The sequence below is a fragment of the Adiantum capillus-veneris genome, chromosome 25, assembly GCF_014529385.1.
Source record: "Adiantum capillus-veneris isolate H3 chromosome 25, ASM1452938v2, whole genome shotgun sequence".
NCBI lineage: Eukaryota > Viridiplantae > Streptophyta > Polypodiopsida > Polypodiales > Pteridaceae > Adiantum > Adiantum capillus-veneris.
In genome coordinates this window covers 85,670,786-85,696,194 of record NC_140955.1, presented here as the reverse complement: position 1 = coordinate 85,696,194, position 25,409 = coordinate 85,670,786, and the positions used below count along the sequence as shown (strand labels likewise).

Below are 25,409 nucleotides of genomic sequence, written 5' to 3'. Positions count from 1 at the left end.
CATAATAGCCTCAAGCCAAAACGAGTGTGGCAAAGCTTGACTCTTGACCATACATCGTGCCATCTCTGTAAGCAACCTGTTTTTTCTTTTAGCAACACCATTTTGCTAAGGTGTATATGGCACTCTATATTGGTGTTTTATCCCACAATTAGCCAGAAATGCATTAAACTCATGAAACATATACTCCCCCCCTCGATATGAATGGAGGGTACGCATAGTACATTTAGAGACATTGTCAGCCATAGCACAAATTGCTTGAAGCACATGAACACTTTGGACTTAGCTTTAAGCGGATACACCCATGCATGCCTAGAGTAATCACTAATGACAATCATGAAGTATAGGTAATTGCCTAAAGACGGAGTTTGCATAGGCCCACAAACACCACTATGCGCAAGTTGCAACCTGCATGTAGCCCTTACGGAACCATCCTTTGAAAACTTGGATCACTCTACTTTACCCGAAATACAGCCTTCACAAACATGCTTAGAAGGTAAACATGCTTAGAAGGTGCTTCAAGAGGCAGCAAAGAAGCAAACATCAGATTTCTATAAACGCACCAAGCTGGCAAAATTCAAGTGTCCAAAACATGCATGCCAAAGTTTTGCATATGAAACAGCCTTTGATCCATAACTGCATTTGCAAAATTTTGCCCACACTTGTCACACAAAGTGAGCTTATACAATCACGACACAAAATGCAAGATGTAACTATTTTATCACCAAAAGTGATATCATGAATTGTACATCTGTCATCCACAAATTTGACAACAAGACCGAGTCTTGCAAGTGTAGATACAGACAAGGTTCTTTTTTATCCCTGGTACATAAAGTGCATCAACAAGTGTGAAGTAGTCAACACAATCTTTCCAACTCCCTTGATCGGATAAGAGGCATTGTTGGCACAGGTGAGTGTATTTCCATGAGGAACAAACTCAAGAGAGGTAAACAAGTCACGATGTGAAGTAATTTGCTTTGTAGCACCACTATCAGAGTACCACATATGTGAATCTGGAGCGATTGACATACATGCATCATGAACAGAAGGATCATAAGTACACTCTCCACTAAATGCCTACTTTGCATCTACATCAACGTCACAATCTCCTTTTCCAGAAGATTCTACAATAGCTACACTTGTAGTGGATCAAGCCTCTTTCTTCTTGGCCTCTTTTGCCTTCAACTTAGGACATTGCTTTATCAAGTGATCATTAGCCTTGCAATAATGGCAACGCATCTTCTTCTTGCCCTTTTCACCAAAATTTCCAGACGAGGTGCTCCCAGCAGATGCATTAGGAACAGGTGATTTGCCGCTCATTGAAGAACAATGAGAAGTGGCTACATTGCTATTACCACCTTTTCTTTGAGTAGCAACAAAAGCCTCTTCAACTGCACGCTGCTTAGCTACGCATATCACAAGCCTAAAAAGCGCATTGTAATGGTATAGTGAAATAATTGCATGAAATGCAAGGTTTGATGGCATAAAATTGACTCTTGTGATAGAATTATCATCTTTTGGTTTAAGAATGCAGTTACACATGTACTCTTCAATAGAAGCAATCACTGTATCCTTGACAAACTGACAAGAAATACTCACTTCTATAGCACTAACCAAACTTTTGGACATTCCATAAGAGCAATTGCCAAACTGACAATCTGTACAGCTCTAACATTCATGTAACAGGTATTTGATTTGAGCTCACTTTAAATACCATGTACATCATTTGTTTCAGAGGCCATTGTCACACTGACAATCCATTTAGCTTTGAAACACAAGGGGTCAAGGTAGGTTGCAAATCGAAGGCTTCCAGGTAAAGTGATAACACAGTTGGTGACTCTGCAAGTTCACCTTCTTCCATCCACTTAGCATCCATTGGTGGATAGTTTCTGAACTTTACCAAGTAACGCCTAGCAACCTTGCCTTTCACTTTCCTTTCTTTGTGTGCCAAAATCTGTTCAGGGACCAAGATCTCGTCAAGTTCCTCGACTTCCGGCTGATCTTCAGCTGGCATATCTTCTGGCACATCACCCACATAGGGTCTGAGAAGACTCACATGAAACGCATTGTGAATCTTCCAACTGTCAGGCAATTTCAGCCTATATGCAACATCACTGATTATGTCGCATACTTGAAAACGCCCATAGTAACGCATGCTGAGCTTTGGAAACAGTCTTTCCTTGCCCTTCATCTTCTTTAACCTTGCCTTTTCAAAGCGTAAAAGCACCCAATCACCAAGTGAATATACCACTTCACGACGGTGACGATCAGCTGCTTTCTTTTGCTTTGCCTGAGTCCTTTCTAAGGCCACTTTGACCTTCTTGTACATTTCATCCATGTCCTGAACATACTTATCTGCTTCAAATATCTTGTCCTTTGTATGCAGTATGGGAGGAACTTTCTTGCCACCTTCAACTATCTCAAAAGGTGCCTTGCCAGTTGATGAATGCACTGTATTATTGTATGCATACTCCACCAATGGCAAATACTGCTCCCACTTTCCTTTATGCTCTGACACATAACACTTCAGTAGATCTAGGACAATAGAATTTGCCTCTTCTGAGTGCCCATCTGTTTGAGGATGAAATGATGAAGAGAATTTGAGCGTGGTGCCCATATTCTCAAACAAGCCTCTCCAGAACAAACTTGTCATGCGTGGATCACGGTGGCTAACAATCGACTGTGGCATGCCATGATACTTGAAAATATTGCTCATAAACAAGCGTGCCATCTGATCTGGCTTTATCTTCTTCCTGACAGGAATAAAATGAGCCTGTTTGCTGAATCTGCAGATAATGGTCCAAATACCATCGTTTCCTGTCTACGTTCTCGGAAGATCAAAGATAAAATCCATAGCAATACTTTCCCATGGTTTATCTGGAATAGGTAGTGGTTGCAATAACCCTGGTGCCTTTTGCCTGTCAAACTTGACCTTTTGGCATATTAGGCATTCTCGCACAAAGGCATCCACATCTCTTCTCAATGTAGGCCAATAGAAGAATGTCTCAACCGCTTTAACTGTAGCATCGATACCACGATGCCCTGCATACGGTGGGACATGACTCTCTTCCATAACTTTGCGTCGCAATGGCTTTGTGACACACAATCTGCCATGCATCATCATGAACCCATCTTTGAGAAGATAGTGTTCATGACGTTGTCCATCCATTAGCTGCTCGAAGACCTTTGCAAAATCTTCATCATTTACATACTGTTGTTCTCTCATATCATCAAGTTCATGATGATAAGGAATCGACACAGCTGAAATTTGTGGCTTCCTTGACAAGGCATCAGCCACAACGTTCTTCTTGCCTTCCACATGCACAATCTGAAAATGGAACATGGACAAAATATTTGCCCATCGCATATGCTTCTCAGATAACTTTGTCTGTGTCAAGAAGTATCGCAAGGTCTGATGGTCCGTTTGGACAACAAAGTCTGCGCCTAGCAGGTAGTGTTTCCAACTTAAGAGCGCATGAATCACAGCCAGTAACTCTTTCTCATAGACCTGCATGGTCATCTCTGGCCCTTGCAAAATTCTGCTCTCATAGGCTACTACCCTGCCATCTTGCATTAGCACTACACCAATGCTACTACCGCAGGCATCACACTGGACCACAAATGACTTCCTAAGATCTGACAACACAATGACTGGATCTGAAGTCATCTTTTCCTTTAAGAGATTAAAAGCTGAAATCTCTTTTTGTGTCCATCTAAAGGTGACTGCCTTCTTTTGAAGAGCATGTAAAGGTGAAGCAATCTCAGCGAAATTTCGGATAAACCTTCTGTAATAGGAGCATAGTCCCAAAAAGCTTCGGACATCATGCACCGTCTTCAAATTTGGCCATGACTTGATCGCTTCAACTTTTGCAGGATCCATTCTGACACCATCCTTTGAGACAATGTGTCCCAGAAAGTGAATCTCTTCCAGAAAAAACTCACTTTTCTTTGCATTGATGAGCAACCTATGACTGCGTAACTCTTTGAACACAATGGCCAAGTGACGCCTATGCTCCTGTTCATTCTTTGAGTAGACTATCATGTCATCAAAGAATGTACCAACAAACTGCTGGTGTGGACGGAAAATTCTGTCCATCATCCTATTGAACGTAGCAGGAGCATTTGTGAGACCAAAGGGCATCACTAAAAATTCGTAAAGGCCAAACGTCGTTCTAAAAGCAGTCTTGTGCACATCCTCTGATCTAATGCGGATCTGATGGTACCCACTCTTTAGATCTATCCTGCTAAACAGAGCTGCTCCTTCTAATTTGTCCATAATATCATCAATTCTAGGTATAGGGAACCTATTCTTGATGGTATTCTTGTTCAGTGCACGGTAGTCGATGCACATACGCCATGAGCCATCCTTTTTTTGCACCAGCAACACTGGAGAACAGAATGGAGATGAACTGGGCTGAATCAGCCCCTTTTCTAACAACTCCTGTACTTGGCCCATTATCTCTTTCTGCTGAGCCGCACTAACCCTGTACGGAGGCTTATTTGGTGGGCTATTGCCTGGCACCAAATCTATCGCATGGTCCTCGGGTCTCTCTGGCGGTAATTGAGACGGTAATGAATCGGAAAAGCAGTCACTATACTGTTGTAAAAACATTGACCTTTCTTTATCTAGCACAGATAAATTTGATTCATCACAATCTGACACTTCACGTGCAAAAACCAAGTACGCAGAAAGATGCTTTTTCATTACAGAAGTAATAGCAGAAGCTGATACAGTAGGAATAGACTCCCCTTTAAGCTTTACATCCAGAATATGAGTCTTTCCCCTGCTCTGTACAGTGATCTTTTTGTTGTAGGCATCCATGATTCCCTGTACACGAAACAACCAAGGAATACCTAACAACACATCACATCCGTTCAGTGGCATGATGTAAAATTCTTCAGCATCTACATAGGACTGGATATGTAGACGCAACTTTCCAATGATGGGTGTCACAGCCTCTGTATGGCCAGGACATGCCAAACCTGCCTCTGCTGTATATTGTAACAAACTTGGACACTCCAAGTCAAGAATCAACCGCGACAGCACCAAATAACCACTTCAAAACAATTCACAGATCACAATAGATTTGCACTGGCCCGGCGGAGTTCCGTGCCAAAGACTGGCGCCCCTTTCGGTATTTCTTTTTATATTAATCAATCATCAAAGTACAAGAGAGCGGTAGGTTTTCACTCTCAGACTCTGCGTCCAGATGCTCCGAGAAGTGAGGCCCTCACCACTAATTTAAAGGTTACAAGGGATGCCCAAAAGCAGAGCCCCAAAAGCTTTTAAAATCAAAAGCATCAGTTCTCTCTCTCTCTTAGAGAGTCTTTTCTCTTTTTTTAATAAAAAAAAGCAAAAGCAAAATTCGCGTCGCTCATCGTTTTCCAAAAAAAAAAAAAAAAAAAAAATTCTTTTTTTAATAATACGCCTCCGCGATTTCCGGAATTTAGGGTTTTTGGCAAAAATTAGGGTTTGCAGGAATTTTAGGGTTTCTAGCAGAAATTAGGGTTTCTGCTGTCCGCCACGTCATCACTTTGTGACATACCCCCCTCTTGAAAGCATTGTAATCGACCGCGATTACGCCTGCAAAACCGACAAAAGCCATAAACCGTCTTAGCAGACACTGACTGTTAGTACCTACGTACTAGGAACGCACATCTAGCACATGTACAAAATCGACAGTCACATCACACGACATCACAGGACATCACCAGACATCACATGACATTCAACATTCATTCGGATCTTAGACCATGATTTATCGGCAATGTAGCTAGCAATCACATCTAGGTCCAATCGGGACCTCATCGATGTCCGATTGACTAACCCCTATTGCAACCATGTCTATTCGAGATCAAGTAGACCAAAATGCTGCAGTCATTTCGTCTATCAGTTCCTGCACTCACAAGAAGTCAAGAACCAATCAGTATCATAATCAGGAATTCCATTTCATAAAGTCATCCAGCAGAATACTGTCAGCTCTCAGTATCCCTGAAGCTCAAAGAGACATCAGTGACTTTAGTATCAAAATCGAGGCATCTGTTGACAAAGGAGTGGAGTAACTCCCCTCTTGTGCATCCCACTTCACCAGATCTTCGGCCAAGCTGAATTCTGGGTTCCATTTGGAGTAGACTATGCTAAACCAAAAGCATCGAGGTAAAGTTTCACAATCTGAGGAGTATCTGCTAGGTCCTCCTCCTCCATCCACTTCGCATCAAGTGCAGGATAATTCTTGAACTTAACCAAGAACCGCCTTCGGACTTTACCCTTTTTCTTCGTATCCTTATGTGCCAAAATCTGTTCAGGAACAAGGATCTCCTCGTTTTCTTCCACTTCGGGTTGCTCATCAGGCTCCCCATCATCAGGCACATCACCCTTAACAGGTTTCAAGAGACTCACATGCAATGCATTATGAATCCTCCAAGTATCTGGCAGTTCCAATCGGAAGGAGACATCATTTATCTTGTCAGTAATCTGGAAAGGTCCGTAGTATCACATACTAAGCTTTGGAAAAAGCCTCTCCTTTCCCTTCTTCTTTCTTAGGCGTGCCTTCTCAAAAGTAAGAGCACCCAATCATCCTCCTTCAGTTTCAAGTCGCGACGATGGCGATCCGCTGCCTTTTTCTGTCGTTCTTAAGACTTCTGTAAAGTCTCGCGAACCTTGGCAAAAGTCGTATCCAAATCTCGCGAATATTCATCCGCTTCAAATTTCTAATCTTTCGTGCTCAAGAAGGATGGAACCTTCGTAGCAGTTTCAACAATCTCTCATGGCGTCTTCCCCGTCGAAGAGTGTATCGTGTTATTGTAGGCAAATTCCACCAAAGGTAAGTTCTTTTCCCATTGAGTCTTCTGATGCGAGATACAAGACTTCAATAAATCTAAAATCACTGAATTGGCAATCTCAGATTGCCCGTCAGTCTGCAAGTGGAACGATGACGAGAACTGCAACCGCGTGCCAATGTTCTCCCAAATTGCCTTCCAAAACAAACTCATAAATCTGGGGTCTCTGTCGAAGACAATCGTCTCAGACGTGCCATGTAATCGGAAAATCATCGTGATCATTCTGTATTCTCGGGAGATAAAAAAAAATGAAATCCATTTCAATATTTTCCCAGGGGCGGGTGGGTATGGGTAAAGGCTGTAACAATCCTTGTGCCTTATGCCTGTCAAACTTGACCTTCTGGCATACCAAGCAACTGCGCACAAACTCTTCCACATCCTTCTTCAGTCTCCGCCAAAAGAAATCTCTCTCTACCCCTTTCATGGTGGTAGCAATGCCGCGGTGACCCGTAAAAGGTGGACAGTGGCAATCAGTCATAACCTTTTCCCTCAACGGCTGTGTAACGCACAACATAGTCTTTTTCATCAAGTAGCCTTCCCGAAGGGTGTATCCAGCTACTGTCTCCCCATCCCATATCCGTGTGAAAATATCTGCAAAACCTGTATCTGTGGCATACTGATCGACCATATCCTCGAAGCTCCTATGATGTATTGCGGAAATAGCGAGAACCAACGATTTCCGAGACAAAGCATCTGCCACCACATTCTTCTGTCCCTGCACATGGACAATCTGGAAGTGAAACTGTGACAAGATGTTCACCCACTGCATCTGCTTTTCCGAAAGCTGCTTCTGTGACAAGAAGTAGCGCAAACTCTGATGGTTTGTAAAGACAGTAAAATCCGCTCCAAGTAGGTAATGCCGCCACTGAGTAAGAGCATGGATAACCGCCAAAAGCTCTTTCCCATAGATCTGTGCTGTCATCTCCGGCCTAGAGAACAAACGGCTCTCGTAAGCTATGACATGGCCTTCTTGCATCAAGACCGCACCCAGACTACGACCACAAGCATCACAATATACTTCGAATGACTTCTGCAAGTCCGGCAAGTCAAAATAGGTCCCGTAGTCAATTTCTCTTTCAATGTCTGAAAGGCAGTCACCTCTGTGGGTCCCCACGAAAAAGGTACTCCTTTCTGTGTCAAGATATGCAAAGGGGAAGCAACCTCTGCAAACTTTCGTATGAACCGCCTGTAGTACGAACACAGTCCCAAGAAGCTTCTAACTTCATGGACATTCCTCAAATCGGGCCAATCACGGATATTCTCTATCTTGGCCGGGTCCATTCGCACTCCTGCTGCTGACACAATGTGTCCCAAAAAGTGTATCTCTAGTAGGAAAAATTCACTTTTCTTAGCATTAATCACTAACGTGTGATCTCGTAATTGCCTGAAAGACTTGAAGCAGATGATCTCTGTGTTCTGCCTCATTCTTGGAGAAAACAATGATGTCGTCATAGAAAGTGCCAACAAATAGTCTGTACTCTTGAAAAATCCTGTCCATCATCCGGTTAAATGTCGCAGGAGCATTGGTTAAGCCAAAAGGCATCACCAAAAACTCAAATAACCCAAAAGTCGTCCGAAAAGCTGTCTTGTAGACATCTCCTGGTGCTATCCTGATCTGATGATATCCACTCTTCAAGTTAATCCTGCTAAAGCACGAGGATCCCTGTAACTTGTCGAGTATATCATCGATCCTAGGAATCGGAAATCTGTTCTTGATGGTGATTTTGTTGAGAGCTCTATAATCGATGCACATTCTCCAAGATCCGTCTTTCTTCAAAACCAACAATACTGGAGAGCAATACGGTGAAGTACTAGGCTGGACAAGACCCTTTTCCAAGAGGTCTTTCACTTGGTTCATAATCTCTTCATTCTGTGCTCGGCTCACACGGTAAGGTGGCCGATTCGGTGGCGTGCTTCCAGATATCAGATCAATGGTATGATCTTCAAGCCCTCTCAAAAGCAATCGGCATGAGCGTGGAGAAAAAAATAAAATAAAATCTTGGCGTTCTTTTCTTCAGGTCAAAACATATTCAACCTTTTATCCATCATTAAGTTCTCCCAAAAGAATGAGTAAGAAAACTGAAGTTCATCAAGTACAATCTCTAAGCTCTTCATTTATCAAAGTCGCTTTCTCGGCCCGCTAGTCAACCACGGCGTAGTTCTTGTGGTACCAAGGGATCCCGAGTAGAACGTCACTCGCGTGCCCTGAACACCCCTGTCATTGCAAACAAAGTTTGCCAATGCTCGGTGTAATGGCAACATCCCATCCGGGTGCCAGTCGAACTACCTCCGCCTGTGGCGTCAGTTTGTCAGGCGTAGTTCCAAATCGAGCCGCCAATTCCAAGTGAAAAGAAGTTGGCCTTTGCTCCTTCAAAAGAGCTTCCTGATCCTTCACTTTGCCCCAAAAAAAAACGGCAAAGTTTGTACTTTCATTCATTTGATTCGGTGCAAGTCCCACGCCATGTGGTACCAGTTCTGCTTTTCTATCTGCCTTTTCTGCCACATTCCTCAGCTGCTCTCGAACTCTCAGACCTGTCGTCGTCTTTATCATTCTGTTCTTTCTGTGCCTTATCAGGGCACTTTGCGGAAATATGTCCATGTTTCCTGCATCCAAAGCACTTCCCCTCTCTGATGAAGCGAGCTCTCTCCTCAGGAGTAAGCTTGGGTCGTGCATCCTTTTTTTTTCTCTAGGTTGCTCTTTTTCATTCTACTTTCATTCCCAGAAATCTGTTCGGCTCGTTGTGTCATGGCCTCATCTGTGGGGTAGGTCAGACTGCCAGAGTGAATGGCAAAGCCCCGCTTCGCATGACTCATCAACTCCTGAATAGAAGCTGACTTCTGTTCCAAGCAGTGATCTCGGATCTCTGTAGGTAGACCCAAGGTAAACCGCTCAATCTGTTCTCTGAACGAGATCTTCTTGAATGAAGAGGCGGGTAGAAAAGAGCTCCAGAATCTCTCACAATAAGCATTGATTGCATCTTTCTTGATCATCCGAAGATGGTTCCAAGCAGCTCGTATATCTCGCTCAAACTCTTGAGTCAACCAAGAAGAAATAAAAAGCCTCTTGAATTTCAGCCATGTAACTGGCACAGTCTTGCTTAATAGAAGCGTGGACCACCAAGTACGAGCATTCCCCTCAGAGTAAGAGGCAGCTCTCCGAATCTTGGAGTGCTCTGAATAGCGTCCTCCCGCGAAAGCGATGTCAAACTGCTGTATAAAAGACAAAGCCTTCGAAGCATCTGAGTATCCTGAAAAGTATCAAACTTGATCGAGTGGCCACCTTCCTTAAACTCTCGGACTTTCTTGCTTTTATCTTCGAGAAAGTCATACTGGTTGGCTTTGTAAAAAAAAAATTCTTCTTGTTCGCATAAAACTTTCCGTCATCGGAGTCTGAGCTGTAAGTAGACGAGTCCTCAGTAGAACTGTCAATCTGTGGGCGAGATGTAGCCTTCTTTGCCTTTTTCTTGCCCTTTCCGAAGCTTTGTGTCTTGCTTCACTTTTTGCTTTTTTTCTGTCTTCTTCGCTCTAATCCGAGGAGCTAGAAGAACTGTTAGAAGAAGAAGAAGAAGAACTGGGTACTCCTTCAAATCGAATACGCTTCTTCCGTTTCTTTGCTTTGTCGAATGTCGATTGACGACCCTAATATCCCGGGAAGTCAGTACCTTTGTTCTGCTTTTTGCCGTGCTTTTTGCCTTTCTTTTGCACGTCGAAAAGCTGAGCAATCCGTGCATCAACCACATTCTCCAGCTCCTTCTTCGTAGATTTCTTGGAGGCAGAAGGTTTCTTGAGAGCGGGTTTCGGGAGTGGTGTTGTGGTTCTCTGCCACTCCATCTGTACCTCTTCCAAAGAGGTCTGGTTCATATATTTTGCCATCTTCGGGTCCTTGGCAAAATTGAGCATCATCATTGTTGCCTCGCTGATCAACTGGCGACGCTCTATCTCTCGCCGCTCCGCCTAAGTAGGCCAAGGCGGGCCATACTCTCTGCCTGAATCTTCGTTGTGATCCCAGCCCGCATCTCCAGATGCAGAGGGAGTCGACTGATCATTGCCTGAAGCCATAGGTGCCGCGGAAAAAAAATTCGGGGATCGGATTTCCCGTAGAAGAGAAATCGGCCGTGCTCTGATACCACTGTAACAAACTTGGACACTCCAAGTCAAGAATCAACCGCGACAGCACCAAATAACCACTTCAAAACAATTCACAGATCACAATAGATTTGCACTGGCCCGGCGGAGTTCCGTGCCTAGAGATATTGGCCCCAAAGACTGGCGCCCCTTTCGGTATTTCTTTTTATATTAATCAATCATCAAAGTACAAGAGAGCGGTAGGTTTTCACTCTCAGACTCTGCGTCCAGATGCTCCGAGAAGTGAGGCCCTCACCACTAATTTAAAGGTTACAAGGGATGCCCAAAAGCAGAGCCCCAAAAGCTTTTAAAATCAAAAGTATCAGTTCTCTCTCTCTTAGAGAGTCTTTTCTCTTTTTTTAATAAAAAAAAAAGCAAAAGCAAAATTCGCGTCGCTCATCGTTTTCCAAAAAAAAATAAAAAAAAATAAAAAAATTTATAATAATCCGCCTCCATCGATTTCCGGAATTTAGGGTTTTTGGCAAAAATTAGGGTTTGCAGGAATTTTAGGGTTTCTGGCAGAAATTAGGGTTTCTGCTGTCCGCCACGTCATCACTTTGTGACATATACCCCATCTCTTCAGGTCTGATTCCCAACTTTGAAGCCAATTCTGGGGAAATGAAGTTTGCTTTGGCACCTGGATCAAAGAAAATAAGCACTGTTTGATCCCTAACCTTTCCCCATGCTCTGCAAAGCTCACTTGCATTTGAATTTGGCTTGTCGCCCACCATATCTGGCACTAGACCAGCCATGGGCTTCTTTCCTTTCTTGTCTTCCTTGTCATCAGAATCAGCTGGCCTTTTCTTTGTAGGACAATTGTAAGCAATGTGGCCAGGCTGCTCACATATAAAGCATTTGTTCTCTGTCCTCAGGACCTTCTTTTGCTCTTTTGACTTGCGAGGAAAACGTCTTTTCCATTTCTTTGCTGGTCCTTTTTCTGATTTAGCTGTAGCTTTGTCTTTCCCTGCGTTGGCCGACTCCTGAGTCCCTTTAAGAGCCTCATTGAGAACGTGCTTCTTGGCTGAATTTTTTTTGCCTGATCCTGCCTTGACGCCAGTGTTACATTCACAATCTTCTCCCTTGAGCAAACCATTGCCAGTGTTTGCTACCTCGATGAGCTGCGTCAAAGTAGTGACTTTTGTCTTCGTGCAGTATTTTCTCAATCCTTTGGGTAGGCCACAGCAGTATTTTTCAATCTGTTCTGTCAATGGCACAAACCTATAGGAAGTTACTGGAAGTAGTGCTTTCCAAAACTTCCGATTGTAATCATCCAGATTTCTGCAAGTGGCAGCATTAAGCTGGTGCCATTCTGTCATGACATCTGCTTCAAAGTCATCAGATAACCATGCTGCTGCAAAAATCTGCTTGAAGTAAATCCATGTGGACGGAGCTTGCCCTTGAAGCAATAAAGTTGTCCACCATTGTCCCGCATTCCCTGTCAAGAAAGTGGCTGCCTTGCGGACCTTTGAAGCCTCTGTAAAGTTTCCCCTTGCATAGGCCTTATCAAACTGCTGGAGGAATGAGAGAGCCTTCTTCCTGTCATCAAACCCTGTAAAGGTCGTGAATGACACACCTTTGCCACCTTCTTTGTACGGAGTTGGCCTCTCCAGCGGCGTTAAATTGTCATATGGAAGTGACTGAAACATGGGAACACTATTAGGGTTCATCTGTGCTCCTTGGCCGCTATTAACTTGACCTGGAAATGCCATATTTGGCTGCTGATTTGTAATTCCAGCCATACCAAAATTTGCCTGTGACATCCCAAATTGGCCGTGAGTGCTCTGAAACCCTGGTAGCATGCCCGTGACACCATACATGGGGTTAGGCATCATCGTTTGAGCACCCCCGAACACTGTTCCTGGCGTGTAAAACTGATTTCCAGGTGCATGACCAGCCATGCTCTGGAATACCGATCCACCTCCAAAATAGCCAGGGTGTACTGAAAGTGGTGGGAAGACCTGTTGCATAGCCTGTAGGTTGCTTCCCTGCCCATTAGAACCAGCTATAGGCTGCTGAAAGGTGGCGGGCTGAACTGGTACAGCTTGAAAGACTGGCATCTCAGCCACCTGTTCTTGCACCTTAGGCATAGGTTGTGGAGACTGCATGTTCTCCGTCAAGTGTACAGGTGTTTCCATTGACTGTGCGGTATGAATCACCTGTGCTCGAGCCTTAACAGGCTTTTGAATATGATCCAGTGACCCAACTTGCTGAGACGGAACAGGAGGTTGCAGAAAAGCTAAAAACCTTGGATTCTGCATTACTTGTGTGAACATAGCCACAGCAGTAGCCAACTGGGTCCTGAATATATCGTCATCTGTTTGTGGAGGTCTTGAGGACTCACCCACTTCATGTGTCTGTTGACCCTGTGAAGAGGAAACCTCTTCAGTCACATCATCTGGTCTGTCAGCCATAATTGCAAGGCACCTTTTGAGATAGTTGAAGGTGGCAAGAAAGTTCCTCCCATACTGCATACAAAGGACAAGATATTTGAAGCAGATAAGTATGTTCAGGACATGGATGAAATGTACAAGAAGGTCAAAGTGGCCTTAGAAAGGACTCAGGCAAAGCAAAAGAAAGCAGCTGATCGTCACCGTCGTGAAGTGGTATATTCACTTGGTGATTGGGTGGTTTTACGCTTTGAAAAGGAAAGGTTAAAGAAGATGAAGGGCAAGGAAAGACTGTTTCCAAAGCTCAGCATGCGTTACTATGGGCGTTTTCAAGTATGCGACATAATCAGTGATGTTGCATATAGGCTGAAATTGCTTGACAGTTGGAAGATTCACAATGCGTTTCATGTGAGTCTTCTAAGACCCTATGTGGGTGATGTGCCAGAAGATATGCCAGCTGAAGATTAGCCGGAAGTTGAGGAACTTGACGAGATCTTGGTCCCTGAACAGATTTTGGCACACAAAGAAAGGAAAGTGAAAGGCAAGGTTGCTAGGCATTACTTGGTAAAGTTCAGAAACTATCCACCAATGGATGCTAAGTGGATGGAAGAAGGTGAACTTGCAGAGTCACCAACTGTGTTATCACTTTACCTGGAAGCTTTGGATTTGCAACCTACCTTGACCCCTTGAGTTTCAAAGCTAAATGGATTGTTAGTGTGACAATGGCTTCTGAAACAAATGATGTACATGGTATTTAAAGTGAGCTCAAATCAAATACCTGTTACATGAATGTTAGAGCTGTACAGATTGTCAGTTTGGCAATTGCTCTTATGGAATGTCCAAAAGTTTGGTTAGTGCTATAGAAGTGAGTAATTCTTGTCAGTTTGTCAAGGATACAGTGATTGCTTCTATTGAAGAGTACATGTGTAACTGCATTCTTAAACTGTCGGTTTGGGTATGCTCGAAAGTGTTACGGGATCCAACGTGTACTATAAGACAGTGGCAAAATGTGCAGCTACCATTTTGTCATTGGAAAGTTAGTGACTCAAAGCAATGGCACAGTGCGCAGCTACCACTATGTCATTGAGACAGGGTTCACACGCAGGCAATACATGAGTCGACGAGGTGTTGAATACACCAGGGTTGACAATGAGCATGTATGTGTCGTATATGTGTCGACAGGTGTTGAATACATCAGTGTTGACAGTAAGCATGTACGACATAGATGCAAACGAGGACGTTTGAGATTTCAAGAGGGGGGTATGTCACCAGCGTGTGACTACTATCTATCCTTTTTGTTGATTTCTTTCTTATTATCTATTTACTTTCACTTTTTGGAAACACCCCTCGGGAAATCTAACTGCCCTGCATTGCATAGCTAGTGTGGAGCTGTCCAGAGGGAGTCCAAGCCTGAGGGCAAGAGAACACTAAGGTTGTACAAGGACTATGGTTAGCCAAGTGGGGTCATTGACTAGCCAAAGTGGAATCCTTTGCTACAGAGGCTACATTTCAGTTCTGGATGTGGCCGCAGTGTACAAAGAGGGTCGGATGACCTAGAAAGATACAATGGCAGTATCTCCTAAAATTTAGGGAACTGCTATTTTGGGACCTGAAAATGTGTTGACGTCATTACCTCCGGAATGACAAGGGGAACATTTTCTTACTCTGCCGTGAAGTCAACTGGGCAACCGGTTGGGATATTTTTAGACGGCAACCCCGAAACGGGAAAATGCTTATAAATGTGCCAAGTGGCACCTTCTGGTGCACTTGCCTCATGCAACAAGAAGTGGCGCTGAATTTAGGAGGGGGAGAGCCTCATTTTCAGTTTTTGTCACAGGTTAAGAGCTATGGAGTGCTTGCTTTCCCTCTTATGCACAGTGCGGTGCCAGGAGTGATGCCCTGCACGCTACGCACTGCCCTCTCTCTCCCCTTTGGCAGTATGTTATGCCCCTCTAGTGGGCTCTTCATTTGAGCAATGTACAGTTGTGTGGGTTCATGTGCGATTGCCAAGGCAAGAGCCTCTTGCACAAGTACTGGATTAGCTAGCGGCTAATCCCCCCGCAGGTACAGGTGAATTCGGAGAGGTTTCACGCCAGAAATCTCGTCCGATTCAAAGGGCAAGTAGCCCTACAGGTGCGGGAGCTCAAGGACTTGCTACGGATGCGACCGGCACGCGAAACGGAGCCCGAAGCAGTAAATTACAGCCTGCTGTGTATGTTTGCAGGTTTAGGGTTTTGGCCCTAAACGGACCCTAATACCCCCAGGAGGTTTGGGGACGCAAGGGGACCGCTGTACAGGTGATCTGGCGCATTTTCGGGGCTGAAAACAGAGAATTCAGTGTGCTGCAGATTCTCACCAGGTTTTGCAAAGTGTCCGTATGCGTCGGGAAAGTCATTTAATGCGTGGGAATACTGACCGTGAAGGGTTCTAGTACAGCTATGCTGCCGAAATCGGGCTGGAACAGTGGAAATTCAGCCGAGTTTGTGCGGGGCAGCTTGTAGGGAACCACAACGTTTATTCCCTCTTTTGAACAATAAAGAAATACCGAAAGGGGCGCCTAAGTTAGGGGCCAATCTGGTGTCGGTCTACTCATACAGGTGCAATCTAGCAGCCTGTATCCCTCTCCCCTTTGTTGTGTCTTGAAATTACAGGTAAAATAGACGACTAATAATGGGTGAAAGCTAAATCAAGGTTTGAAGTAAAGTCTACCGCCCTTTTTGGATTGAACAGGCCGGTTTCTAAAAAGGGCGGTAGACTTTACTTTAAACCTTGATTTAGCTTTCACCCATTATTAGTCGTCTATTTTACCTGTACTTTCAAGACACAACAAAGGGGAGAGGGATACAGGCTGCTAGATTGCACCTGTATGAGTAGACCGACACCAGATTGGCCCCTAACTTAGGCGCCCCTCTCGGTATTTCTTTATTGTTCAAAAGAGGGAATAAACGTTGTGGATCCCTACACGCTGCCCCGCACAAACTCGGCTGAATTTCCACTGTTCCAGCCCGATTTCGGCAGCATAGCTGTACTAGAACCCTTCACGGTCAGTATTCCCACGCATTAAATGACTTTCACGACGCATACGGGCACTTTGCAAAACCTGGCGAGAATCTGCAGCACACTGAATTCTCTGTTTTCAGCCCCGAAAATGCGCCAGATCACCTGTACAGCGGTCCCCTCGCGTCCCCGAACCTCCTGGGGGTATTAGGGTCCGTTTAGGGCCAAAACCCTAAACCTGCAAAAATACACAGCAGGCTGTAATTTACTGCTTCGGGTTCCGTTTCGCGTGCCGGTCGCATCCGTAGCAAGTCCTCGAGCTCCCGCACCTGTAGGGCTACTTGCCCTTTGAATCGGACGAGATTTCTGGCGTGAAACCTCTCCGAATTCACCTGTACCTGCGGGGGGATTAGCCGCTAGGTAATCCAGTACCTGTGCAAGAGGCTCTTGCCTCGGCAATCGCGCATGAACCCACACAACTGTACATTGGTCAAATGAAGAGCCCACTAGAGGGGCATAACATACTGCCAAAGGGGAGAGAGAGGGCAGTGCGTAGCGTGCAGGGCATCACTCCTGGCACCGCACTGTGCATAAGAGGGAAAGCAAGCACTCCATAGCTCTTAACCTGTGACAAAAACTGAAAATGAGGCTCTCCCCCTCCTAAATTCAGCGCCACTTCTTGTTGCATGAGGCAAGTGCACCAGAAGGTGCCACTTGGCACATTTATAAGCATTTTCCCGTTTCGGGGTTGCCGTCTAAAAATATCCCAACCGGTTGCCCAGTTGACTTCACGGCAGAGTAAGAAAATGTTCCCCTTGTCATTCCGGAGGTAATGACGTCAACACATTTTCAGGTCCCAAAATAGCAGTTCCCTAAATTTTAGGAGATACTGCCATTGTATCTTTCTAGGTCATCCGACCCTCTTTGTACACTGCGGCCACATCCAGAACTGAAATGTAGCCTCTGTAGCAAAGGATTCCACTTTGGCTAGTCAATGACCCCACTTGGCTAACCATAGTCCTTGTCCAACCTTAGTGCTCTCTTGCCCTCAGGCCTGGACTCCCTCTGGACAGTTCCACACTAGCTATGCAATGCAGGGCAGTTAGATTTCCCGAGGGGTGTTTCCAAAAAGTGAAAGTAAATAGATAATAAGAAAGAAATCAACAAAAAGGATAGATAGTAGTCACACGCTGGTGACATTTGGTATGGTAAGAACGTTTCCTTTTTACTATCTTAACATTGAGGCTGGAGGTTGGTTTATTAAACGCCTACTGAGCTTTGTTTTTTATTACGCAACACTTAACTTGTGATTAGCATACTTTTATTGCCGCGCACTGATATCCTGTAGCTTCCATCGCCATCCCCACCTGCTCCCTCACCTCACCCCCCCCGCTCGCCCCCCCCCCCCCCCTGCCTTGGCCCTCCCTACCTAATCGCCTACCCTGCCTGTTGCCCTCACCATAGCTTAAGACCCTCGCCTACCCTGCCTGCTGCCCTCGCCATATACACCCCCCCCCCCCCCCCCCCCCCCCCCTCCCAGCTCGCCTCCCATCCCTACCTCGCCCATCCCTAGTTGCTCGCCTCCTTACCCTTGCCCTTCCCTCCTAGTCGCCTATCCCCTCCTCTCCCCCCCCCCCCCCCCCCCCCCCCCTCTCCCAGCTCGCCTCCCATCCCTACCTCGTCCATCCCTAGTTGCTCGCCTCATTACCCTTGCCCTCCCCTCCTAGTCGCCTATCCCCCCCCCCACCCCCCCAGCTACAAAAGGATTGATATGGAGAGCTATGTCAGGAAGGAGATGGATGCTGCAGGGGCGGACGTTCCTCTTCGAGGAACCTTTTCAAGAGACCCTTATGAGGCCCTCCAACCCCCCCCTTCCGCTTCTGCAATAGGTATTCATCTTTCTTCTGACACCTTGCGCGCCATTCACGAATCTACCGTAAGCTTGGAGTCCTGTTCTTTGGCCTGTAAAGTGGTGGGAAGTCTATGCTCAGCAAGGCTATTGAAGGACTATTTTCAAGCCTCACTTCTTCACGTCAATTTTAAGATTGTGAATGTCTCCCCTCTCGGGAGAGGCTTCTTCAGGTTGCAGTTTGAGTCTGAAAGTCAAGCCATGGAGGTCTTAGCACAGGGCCCTGTGGACTTTCATTTTGCCATAGGCTTTCTTGCCAAATGGACACAGGGAATGGATCTAAATGGACTTGTAGGTGGAACTGCAGTTACAGCTAGATTCCCAGGACTTATTCCAGAATTTGCTCCGCATGTTAATGAAACTGGGAGATGTATGGGTTTTGTGGTTGGAGATGCTGCAATTCCTGATGATGAGGATCGCACAATCCTTGGCGAAGAACCCTCCGCAATTTATTTCGCTCCCGACCATTCATGGGGGAGAAATTTTACAGAGGGTTTTCTTCATTGGTCTTCTTGGTCACTGCTTTGTTTGTGGCAGAAAAGGCCATGTTGCTGCAGATTGTACTCGACGCAGGATTTCTCCTGATCAAAGGCAACAAGCTTCAAAACAAGAGGCACTTCATGCGAATGGGGGATTGGAAGATCACTTGGTAAGGAGAAGAAGTGAAGCAGAGAAAGCTAGGAGGAAGGAAGGGAAGAAAAGAAGACGACGAGCTAGGAGAACAAAGGCTCCAAAGCTTGCGTATAGAAGAAGAGAAAATGTTTCTCCTCTCTCCTCGGATACTACTTCTTCACCAGCTCTTCACGATCCGCCAGTTGATTCTCAGGGCATTGATTTGGATATAAGCAGCAGTTCCGAAGGCATAAATTCAGCTTATGAGCGGTATTTTCCTTCTTTGGTAGAAAGCACTAAGAAGTCTGCTGAGTCTTTGAAGACGCCTAGGAGGTCTTCAAGACTTAACCCCCATATCTAGCCTTGATTTGAGGCAATCTTGTATCTTAGATTGCCCTAGGTTTTTATTTTTTGGTGATACCATTTATGGTGTTCTCTCTGTATTATTCTGATGTAATTCTACCTTGGGGTCTGTGCCCTTGAGGTGATTTTAATAGAAAGATTTTCTCTTTTGGGAAAAAAGAAAAAACTTGTGATTAGCAAGTCTGGTCAACTGCATATGTACGCATGCGTGCAGAGAAAATAGATTAACGTTTAGCATTGGCTAAATACATTTAAACCAGACGTTTTATGCAACTTTTTCCTAAATTAAAGGTTAATCATTCACCATGATAGATTGGTCAAAAGTGTGCACCGAAGCGAAGTTGACTTGAACCCCTGTTCTTTCTTGAAAGTGACTCTTGCAACAACAATGTGCATAATGCATCAAACTTGACAACACTAGGTTTTCCTTGGGTCATAAGTCTCTAAGTACTAGCAAAAGTCTGGTAAGAGTTTGGCAATGCATCGAGAACAATCTGCACAAGTGAAATGTCAGAAATGACTTTGTCTGCAGAAATGAGTTGCTCATTAATATCCTTGATACGAGCAAGGAAAGTGTTCCATGTTATCTTCTTCTTGCATAATCTTCGCCTCTACCTCTTTACGCAACAATGCAATTTTAGCCTCATTGCGACTTGCATAAAGATCAGCCAGAGTATCCAAGCCTGTTTTGCTGATTTTGTCGAGCGAATGTGAGGAGTAATAGTACGCTTCACAGATAATGCAATCAAAGCATGAGCTTGCGCATCTCTAACATTCCAATGAGATTGCTTAGCCGTAGGCAAAACAACTCTAGCAGCAACAGACCTTTCAAAACCTGCAACATCCTCAATAGAGCGTGTATCCATAAAAGGCCGACGTACATCAATGCCCTGCATAACATTCCAAACGCCCTTTGATTCAAGAACGTGTCATCATGTATGCCCACACTGGGTAGTTGTCCCCAGGGCCCATCCAGTTTATCCTCAGCAGCGAACATCTTGAGAACATCTGTGTTGTTGTCAACCATAGCGATTGACTGTACCTGATATGAAAACTGCCCGGAAGGAGGAAAAACGAAGTAGGACTAGCACGTGCTATGTAGCACAACCCAAAGAGGACTGTAAGGGACCTGTTCTATAGATAATTGCACTGACATAAATTCTGCACAAAAGGACGAAATTGCCGGTGTAGTATTGCCTGTAGTGAAAACGGAGGCCAAAATGAGCTCGAATTAAAATTTTGAGCACACTAAGCTCTTCAAGTCCTCCCAAAGTATTAGTCAACCTGTTGGCGCTCACCAAAGCTCACCCAAATGGGAAAAAGTGAGCAGGCTGGTGCTGGCGACACTGGCGACTATGCCTGGAAGGACGCAACATGCTCTGATACCAATTGTTGGAATTAGGGTTGTAGGGAAACACACACAGCTTGGAGAAGATGAAGAAGCTCAAGGCACACAACGGAGAGTGTATTGCTTAGTGCACAATAGAAAGATAAGTTAGCCCTAGAATGATGGGCGTATATACAATGCACGTGGGAAAAAACCTCCTAGTGAGGAAAGAAATGCCCTAGTGGTCCTAAGCGTATTCACACACATCACTACCACATATATGGTAACATAGGCCCCTCGATTGGGGGTGCCATAGGTTGGGAAGTCTCTTGGGTTAGGTTTTCAAACCTAACCACTTCTGGGCCATCGAAAGAGTTCTTCAAGTTGGTAAAACATCTTCTCCCTCTTTGCTAGGATTTTGGCCCCTCCTTCCGTCCTTAGGCTATGCCATGTCATCACTTTTGACATACCCCCCTCTTGAAAGAATTGTAATCGCCCTCGATTACACCTACAAAACACAAATAGGACAAAAACTAGTTCAACAGACACCGACTCTAAGTACCGACGTACTAGACCACATATATCTAGTACTTGCACGAAGACCACGGTAACTGAACATTCACATCATATACACATCACTATCCCCGTTGAGATCCTAGATGAGAATCATGATCATTGTAACTTATTTAGCAATCACATCCATACTGCGCTAATCTCTGACACGTTACTATCATATCCACATCACCCCTCAGGTGAACAAGACAGAAATGTTGCAATCATTATGTCTTTCAAACATGCACTCAGACCATACACACAAGAGAGAGCACATGTAATAGATCATTTTAGGAATTCCCATTTCAAAAGTACTTCTTTACATAAAGTCATTCAGTAGAATACTGTCAGCCCGTCGGTATCTCTAAAATCTCAAAAAGGTATCAGTCCATCGAGGTAACCTGTGACAAAGGAGCGGAGTAACTTCCCTCTTGTGCAGTCCGCATCGCACTTGATTCAACCTGTTGATTCATCGGTAACTCTTGGAATAGTCGATGCTAAACCCAAAGCTTCAAGGTACGGCTCTAATCTAAGGAGTATCTGCTAGGTCCTCCTCCTCCATCACTTGGCATCCAAAGCCGAGTAGTTCTTGAACTTGACTAAATACCGACGTGTTAGCTTACGTTTCACTTTCCTTTCCTTGTGAGTGAGGACCTGTGTTGGAATGAGAATCTCCTCTGTCTTTTCCACTTCGGGCTACTCCTCTGGCTCCGCTCCCTAGCCATTGGCATTGCACCTTTGAAAGGTCTCAATAGACTCACATGAAATGCTTTGTGACTCTTCCAAGTATCTGGTAACTGGAGCCTGAAGGATATATCATTGATCTTCTGTTGAATCTAGAAAGGGCCATAGCATCGCATACTTAGCTTTGGGAAAAGCCGCTTCTTACCCTTAGGTTTCCGTAGGCATGCCTTCTCAAACCGGAATAGCACCCACTTGACACCCTCGATAATCTCAAATGGTGCCTTCCCTGTAGACGTATGAACCGTGTTGTTGTAGGCAAACTCCACCAAGGGCAAATACTTCTCCCATTTGAGTCTTCTAATCAGAGATGTACGACTTTAGCTAGTCCAATACCATTGAATTGGCTATCTCCGATTGTCCATCTGTTTGGGGGTGGAACGAGGACGAGAATTGTAGTCATGTGCCAATATTCTCCCAAATTGCCCTCCAAAAGAAACTTGTAAAACGGGGATCTCTATCTGAAACTATAGACTTAGGCATACCATGTAATCAAAAAATCTACGAGACAACAACTTAGCCAAATGCTCGGCTTTAAGTGTCTTCTTTACTGAAATGAAGTGAGCTTGCTTGCTGAATTGGTCGATGACTATCCAAATACCATCATGCCCACACTGAGTCTTGGGAAGATAAAAAATGAAGTCCATTGCTATACTTTGCCAAGGTCGGCTAGGAATAGGTAGAGGTTGTAGAAGACCTGGCATACTAAGCAACTGCTAACAAACTCATCCACATCCTTTTTGATCCTCGGCGAGTAGAACTACTTCTCCACACCTTTCAAGGTGGTGTCTATGCCATGATGGCCCAAAAAAGGTGGACAATGGCACTTTGTCAAAACCTTGTATCTCAACGTTGGAGTAACACACAACATAGTTTTCCGTATCAAGTAGCCTTCCTTTAGAGAATAGCCTGGACTGTCTCCTCAATGTGTAACTGGTCAAAGATGTCTCCAAAATCTAGATATGTGGCGTATTGATCTACCATAACCTCGAAGCTTTGATGATGAATCGCCGAAACAGCCAAAATCTGTGCCTTTCGAGACAACACATCTGCCACCAAGTTCTTCTTTCCCTTCACATGAACGATCTGAAAGTGAAATTGAGACAAAATATTTGCCCATCTCATTTGTTTGTCCGATAGTTGTTTCTGGGACAACAAGTATAGCAAACTCTGGTGGTCGGTGACCACTGTAAAATCGGCTCCGAGTAGAAAATGACGCCATTGAGTAAGAGCATGGATGACTGCCAATAGCTCTTTCTCATAAATTTGTGCAATGCGCTTTGGGCGCGAAAACATTCTGCTCTCATTAGCTACAACATGGCCTTCCTGCATCAAGACCGCTCCCAGACTGCGACCACACGCATCACAGTAGACCTCAAATGGCTTTTGCAAATCTGGTACAACACTGGGCAGTTGTCAACTTCTCTTTTAGAGTCCAGAGCGCTGCACAAAGCTCTGCAAATAGGAGAAAAGCTCCGCGATGAGACTCTCCCAAGCCTTCAGCTGCGAAGGCGGGTCAACGCAGCAGGTTGGGGGGCAAGGCTGCACTGCATAACAGGCTCGCCAATTCAAGGTTAGATTGAGCTAATGACACACTAAATGAATAAGGTGGTACGCCACAGGGTATACTACAGGGTTGGGAATTAACAGGGTGGGCAGTGGGAGGGGGTTGGTAATGCGAGTGGGCGCAGTCAGCCGGAGCAGATAGCTGCTGGTGATGGTGGAGAGCTGGAGGCGATGGCAAGGCAGCTGACTGAGCGGCAGCGCAGGGGCCATACACCAACAACGTGAGGCTATGGCAAGCAGTAGGGGTAGTGTGAAAACAGGGCAAAAGGAAAAAGAGGGAGGGCTGAAGCGGAGATCATGGTTCATACGGCTGCAGCTCTCTCTCTCTCTCTCTCTCTCTCTCTCTCTCTCTCTCTCTCTCTCGGGGACCAAGGGTTTGATAGCTGATAGTTGACACCACTACAACTTAAGAACAGACCAACAGAATTGGCCAAAATGGAGGAGGCAAGGAAACAAGGCAAGTGGGCAGTATACAGAGGAGGGATAGGAATCACTGGAGAGTTCCATACCCCATTCCTGAAGGAGTGACCACACCCATAGATGTAGTAATGACATCCATTGTAATGATAACTCTTAGGAGTCCTAAGAGTTATGTCAGGAGTATCTTTACCTGTATTCCTCTCTCTCTCTCTCTCTCTCTCTCTCTCTCTCTCTCTCTGTGTGCTGCACATAGATGCGCCTGCTCACGCAGGAAAGTGCAAGTGCAAGTGATGCGGCGTGCACACAGTCCCTCCTTGGTCTTTGTTCTTTGCTAGGTTCTTGGGTTTTCCTACATCCGGTTCCTTTTTCTGACATGGTATTGTTTAAATGCAGCCAAAGGCTTATGCTGACAACTTCAAGTATAAAGGAATGCCAAACCAAGAGACAAATTGATCAGCCGAATAGGTCAATCATATCAACCAAAAAAGGAAAAATTATGAGTGGGGCAGTTCTGTACATGATTTTTTCAGTTAATGCAAAATTACCCATTGATGGTGTACAAATTATCCAGTGGTGTCGAGTCACATGCATAGTATAGCGTCTTCCTTCGGTTTCTGGGTGCATAGTCCTGGTCGTTCTTCTTGTATATTTTTTTGGTGTATGAGGGGAGCGGCCGGGTGTGCCCTACCCGACTCGGAAAACAAAAAAAGTGTAGAGTTGAACGGATGTTATTTTTTGGCCCCCTTATTTTGAGTTTAGTGATGGTTGGAGCTGGGTTGGAGCTTTGCTTGAAAACATGAAAAGTCTAAATTATGGCAATAAATGGGCTATGCTTTAAATACAATTATTAAAACATCTTATTCAATTCTTTGGTAAAGTTTCTCTTGTAGCAAGCACTTTTTGTTTTTGGCGAAGAAAAGAAAAGCCAACTATACAAGGCTAGCAAATGCCTAATGAATTGCATTAAACTTCAATTATTCCCCTTCTTTCACATTCTCTAGATAGTCATAGAATCATGCCATGCCAAAAATCATAATTGAGATTTATAGGCGAGTAATTTGGGATTTTACATATTTAGTTCTTACAAGTTATAAACCTCACTATTAAGTCATATTTGACATTTCAATGTCTTTATACAAATTGCACATCTGATGGACGTAATTTTTGCACCTTGAAAGGCGGCACTAGCGCTGTTGGATAATCTTGTCTTGCATTGATTTTGTTTTTTGCATATCTTGTTTTCATTTTTAAGCTGCCTTTTTTGTCTCTCAATTTTTGCCTATGAAGGATCCATGAAATTGTTAAGATGATTTCTCTCACAAAGAACAAGAGACTAGCTTTGGTGTAGATTGATTTTTTTGTGATTTATATGATCCTTGAAAATGTCAGAGTACCTTTGATTACTACTCATTAAAGGATAAGAGGTGCAAATCCTTAAGAAAACTTATTAAAGCTTATAAATCTCATGGTAAAGGAGTCACAAGTAGGAACTTAAAACAATCATAACTCTAGCTCTTATAACAAGGGAGTGTGATAGAGGTTGAAGGTGTCTATTATCTGTGAAAAATGTTGA

The 25,409-nt window shown here is 44.6% G+C and overlaps 1 protein-coding gene across 1 annotated transcript in view; it reads left to right on the top strand.

Moving 5' to 3' along the window:
* FRO1 (NADH-ubiquinone oxidoreductase-like protein) overlaps window positions 1-24,402 on the top strand; it is a 92,175-nt gene extending 67,773 nt beyond the window's left edge. The window contains exon 5 of the mRNA XM_086500199.1: window positions 24,230-24,402. Coding sequence (XP_086356325.1) covers window positions 24,230-24,289 — 60 coding nt within the window. The 3' untranslated portion in view covers window positions 24,290-24,402. The remainder of the gene's footprint in view (window positions 1-24,229) is intronic.
* Window positions 24,403-25,409: the final 1,007 nt, after the last annotated feature.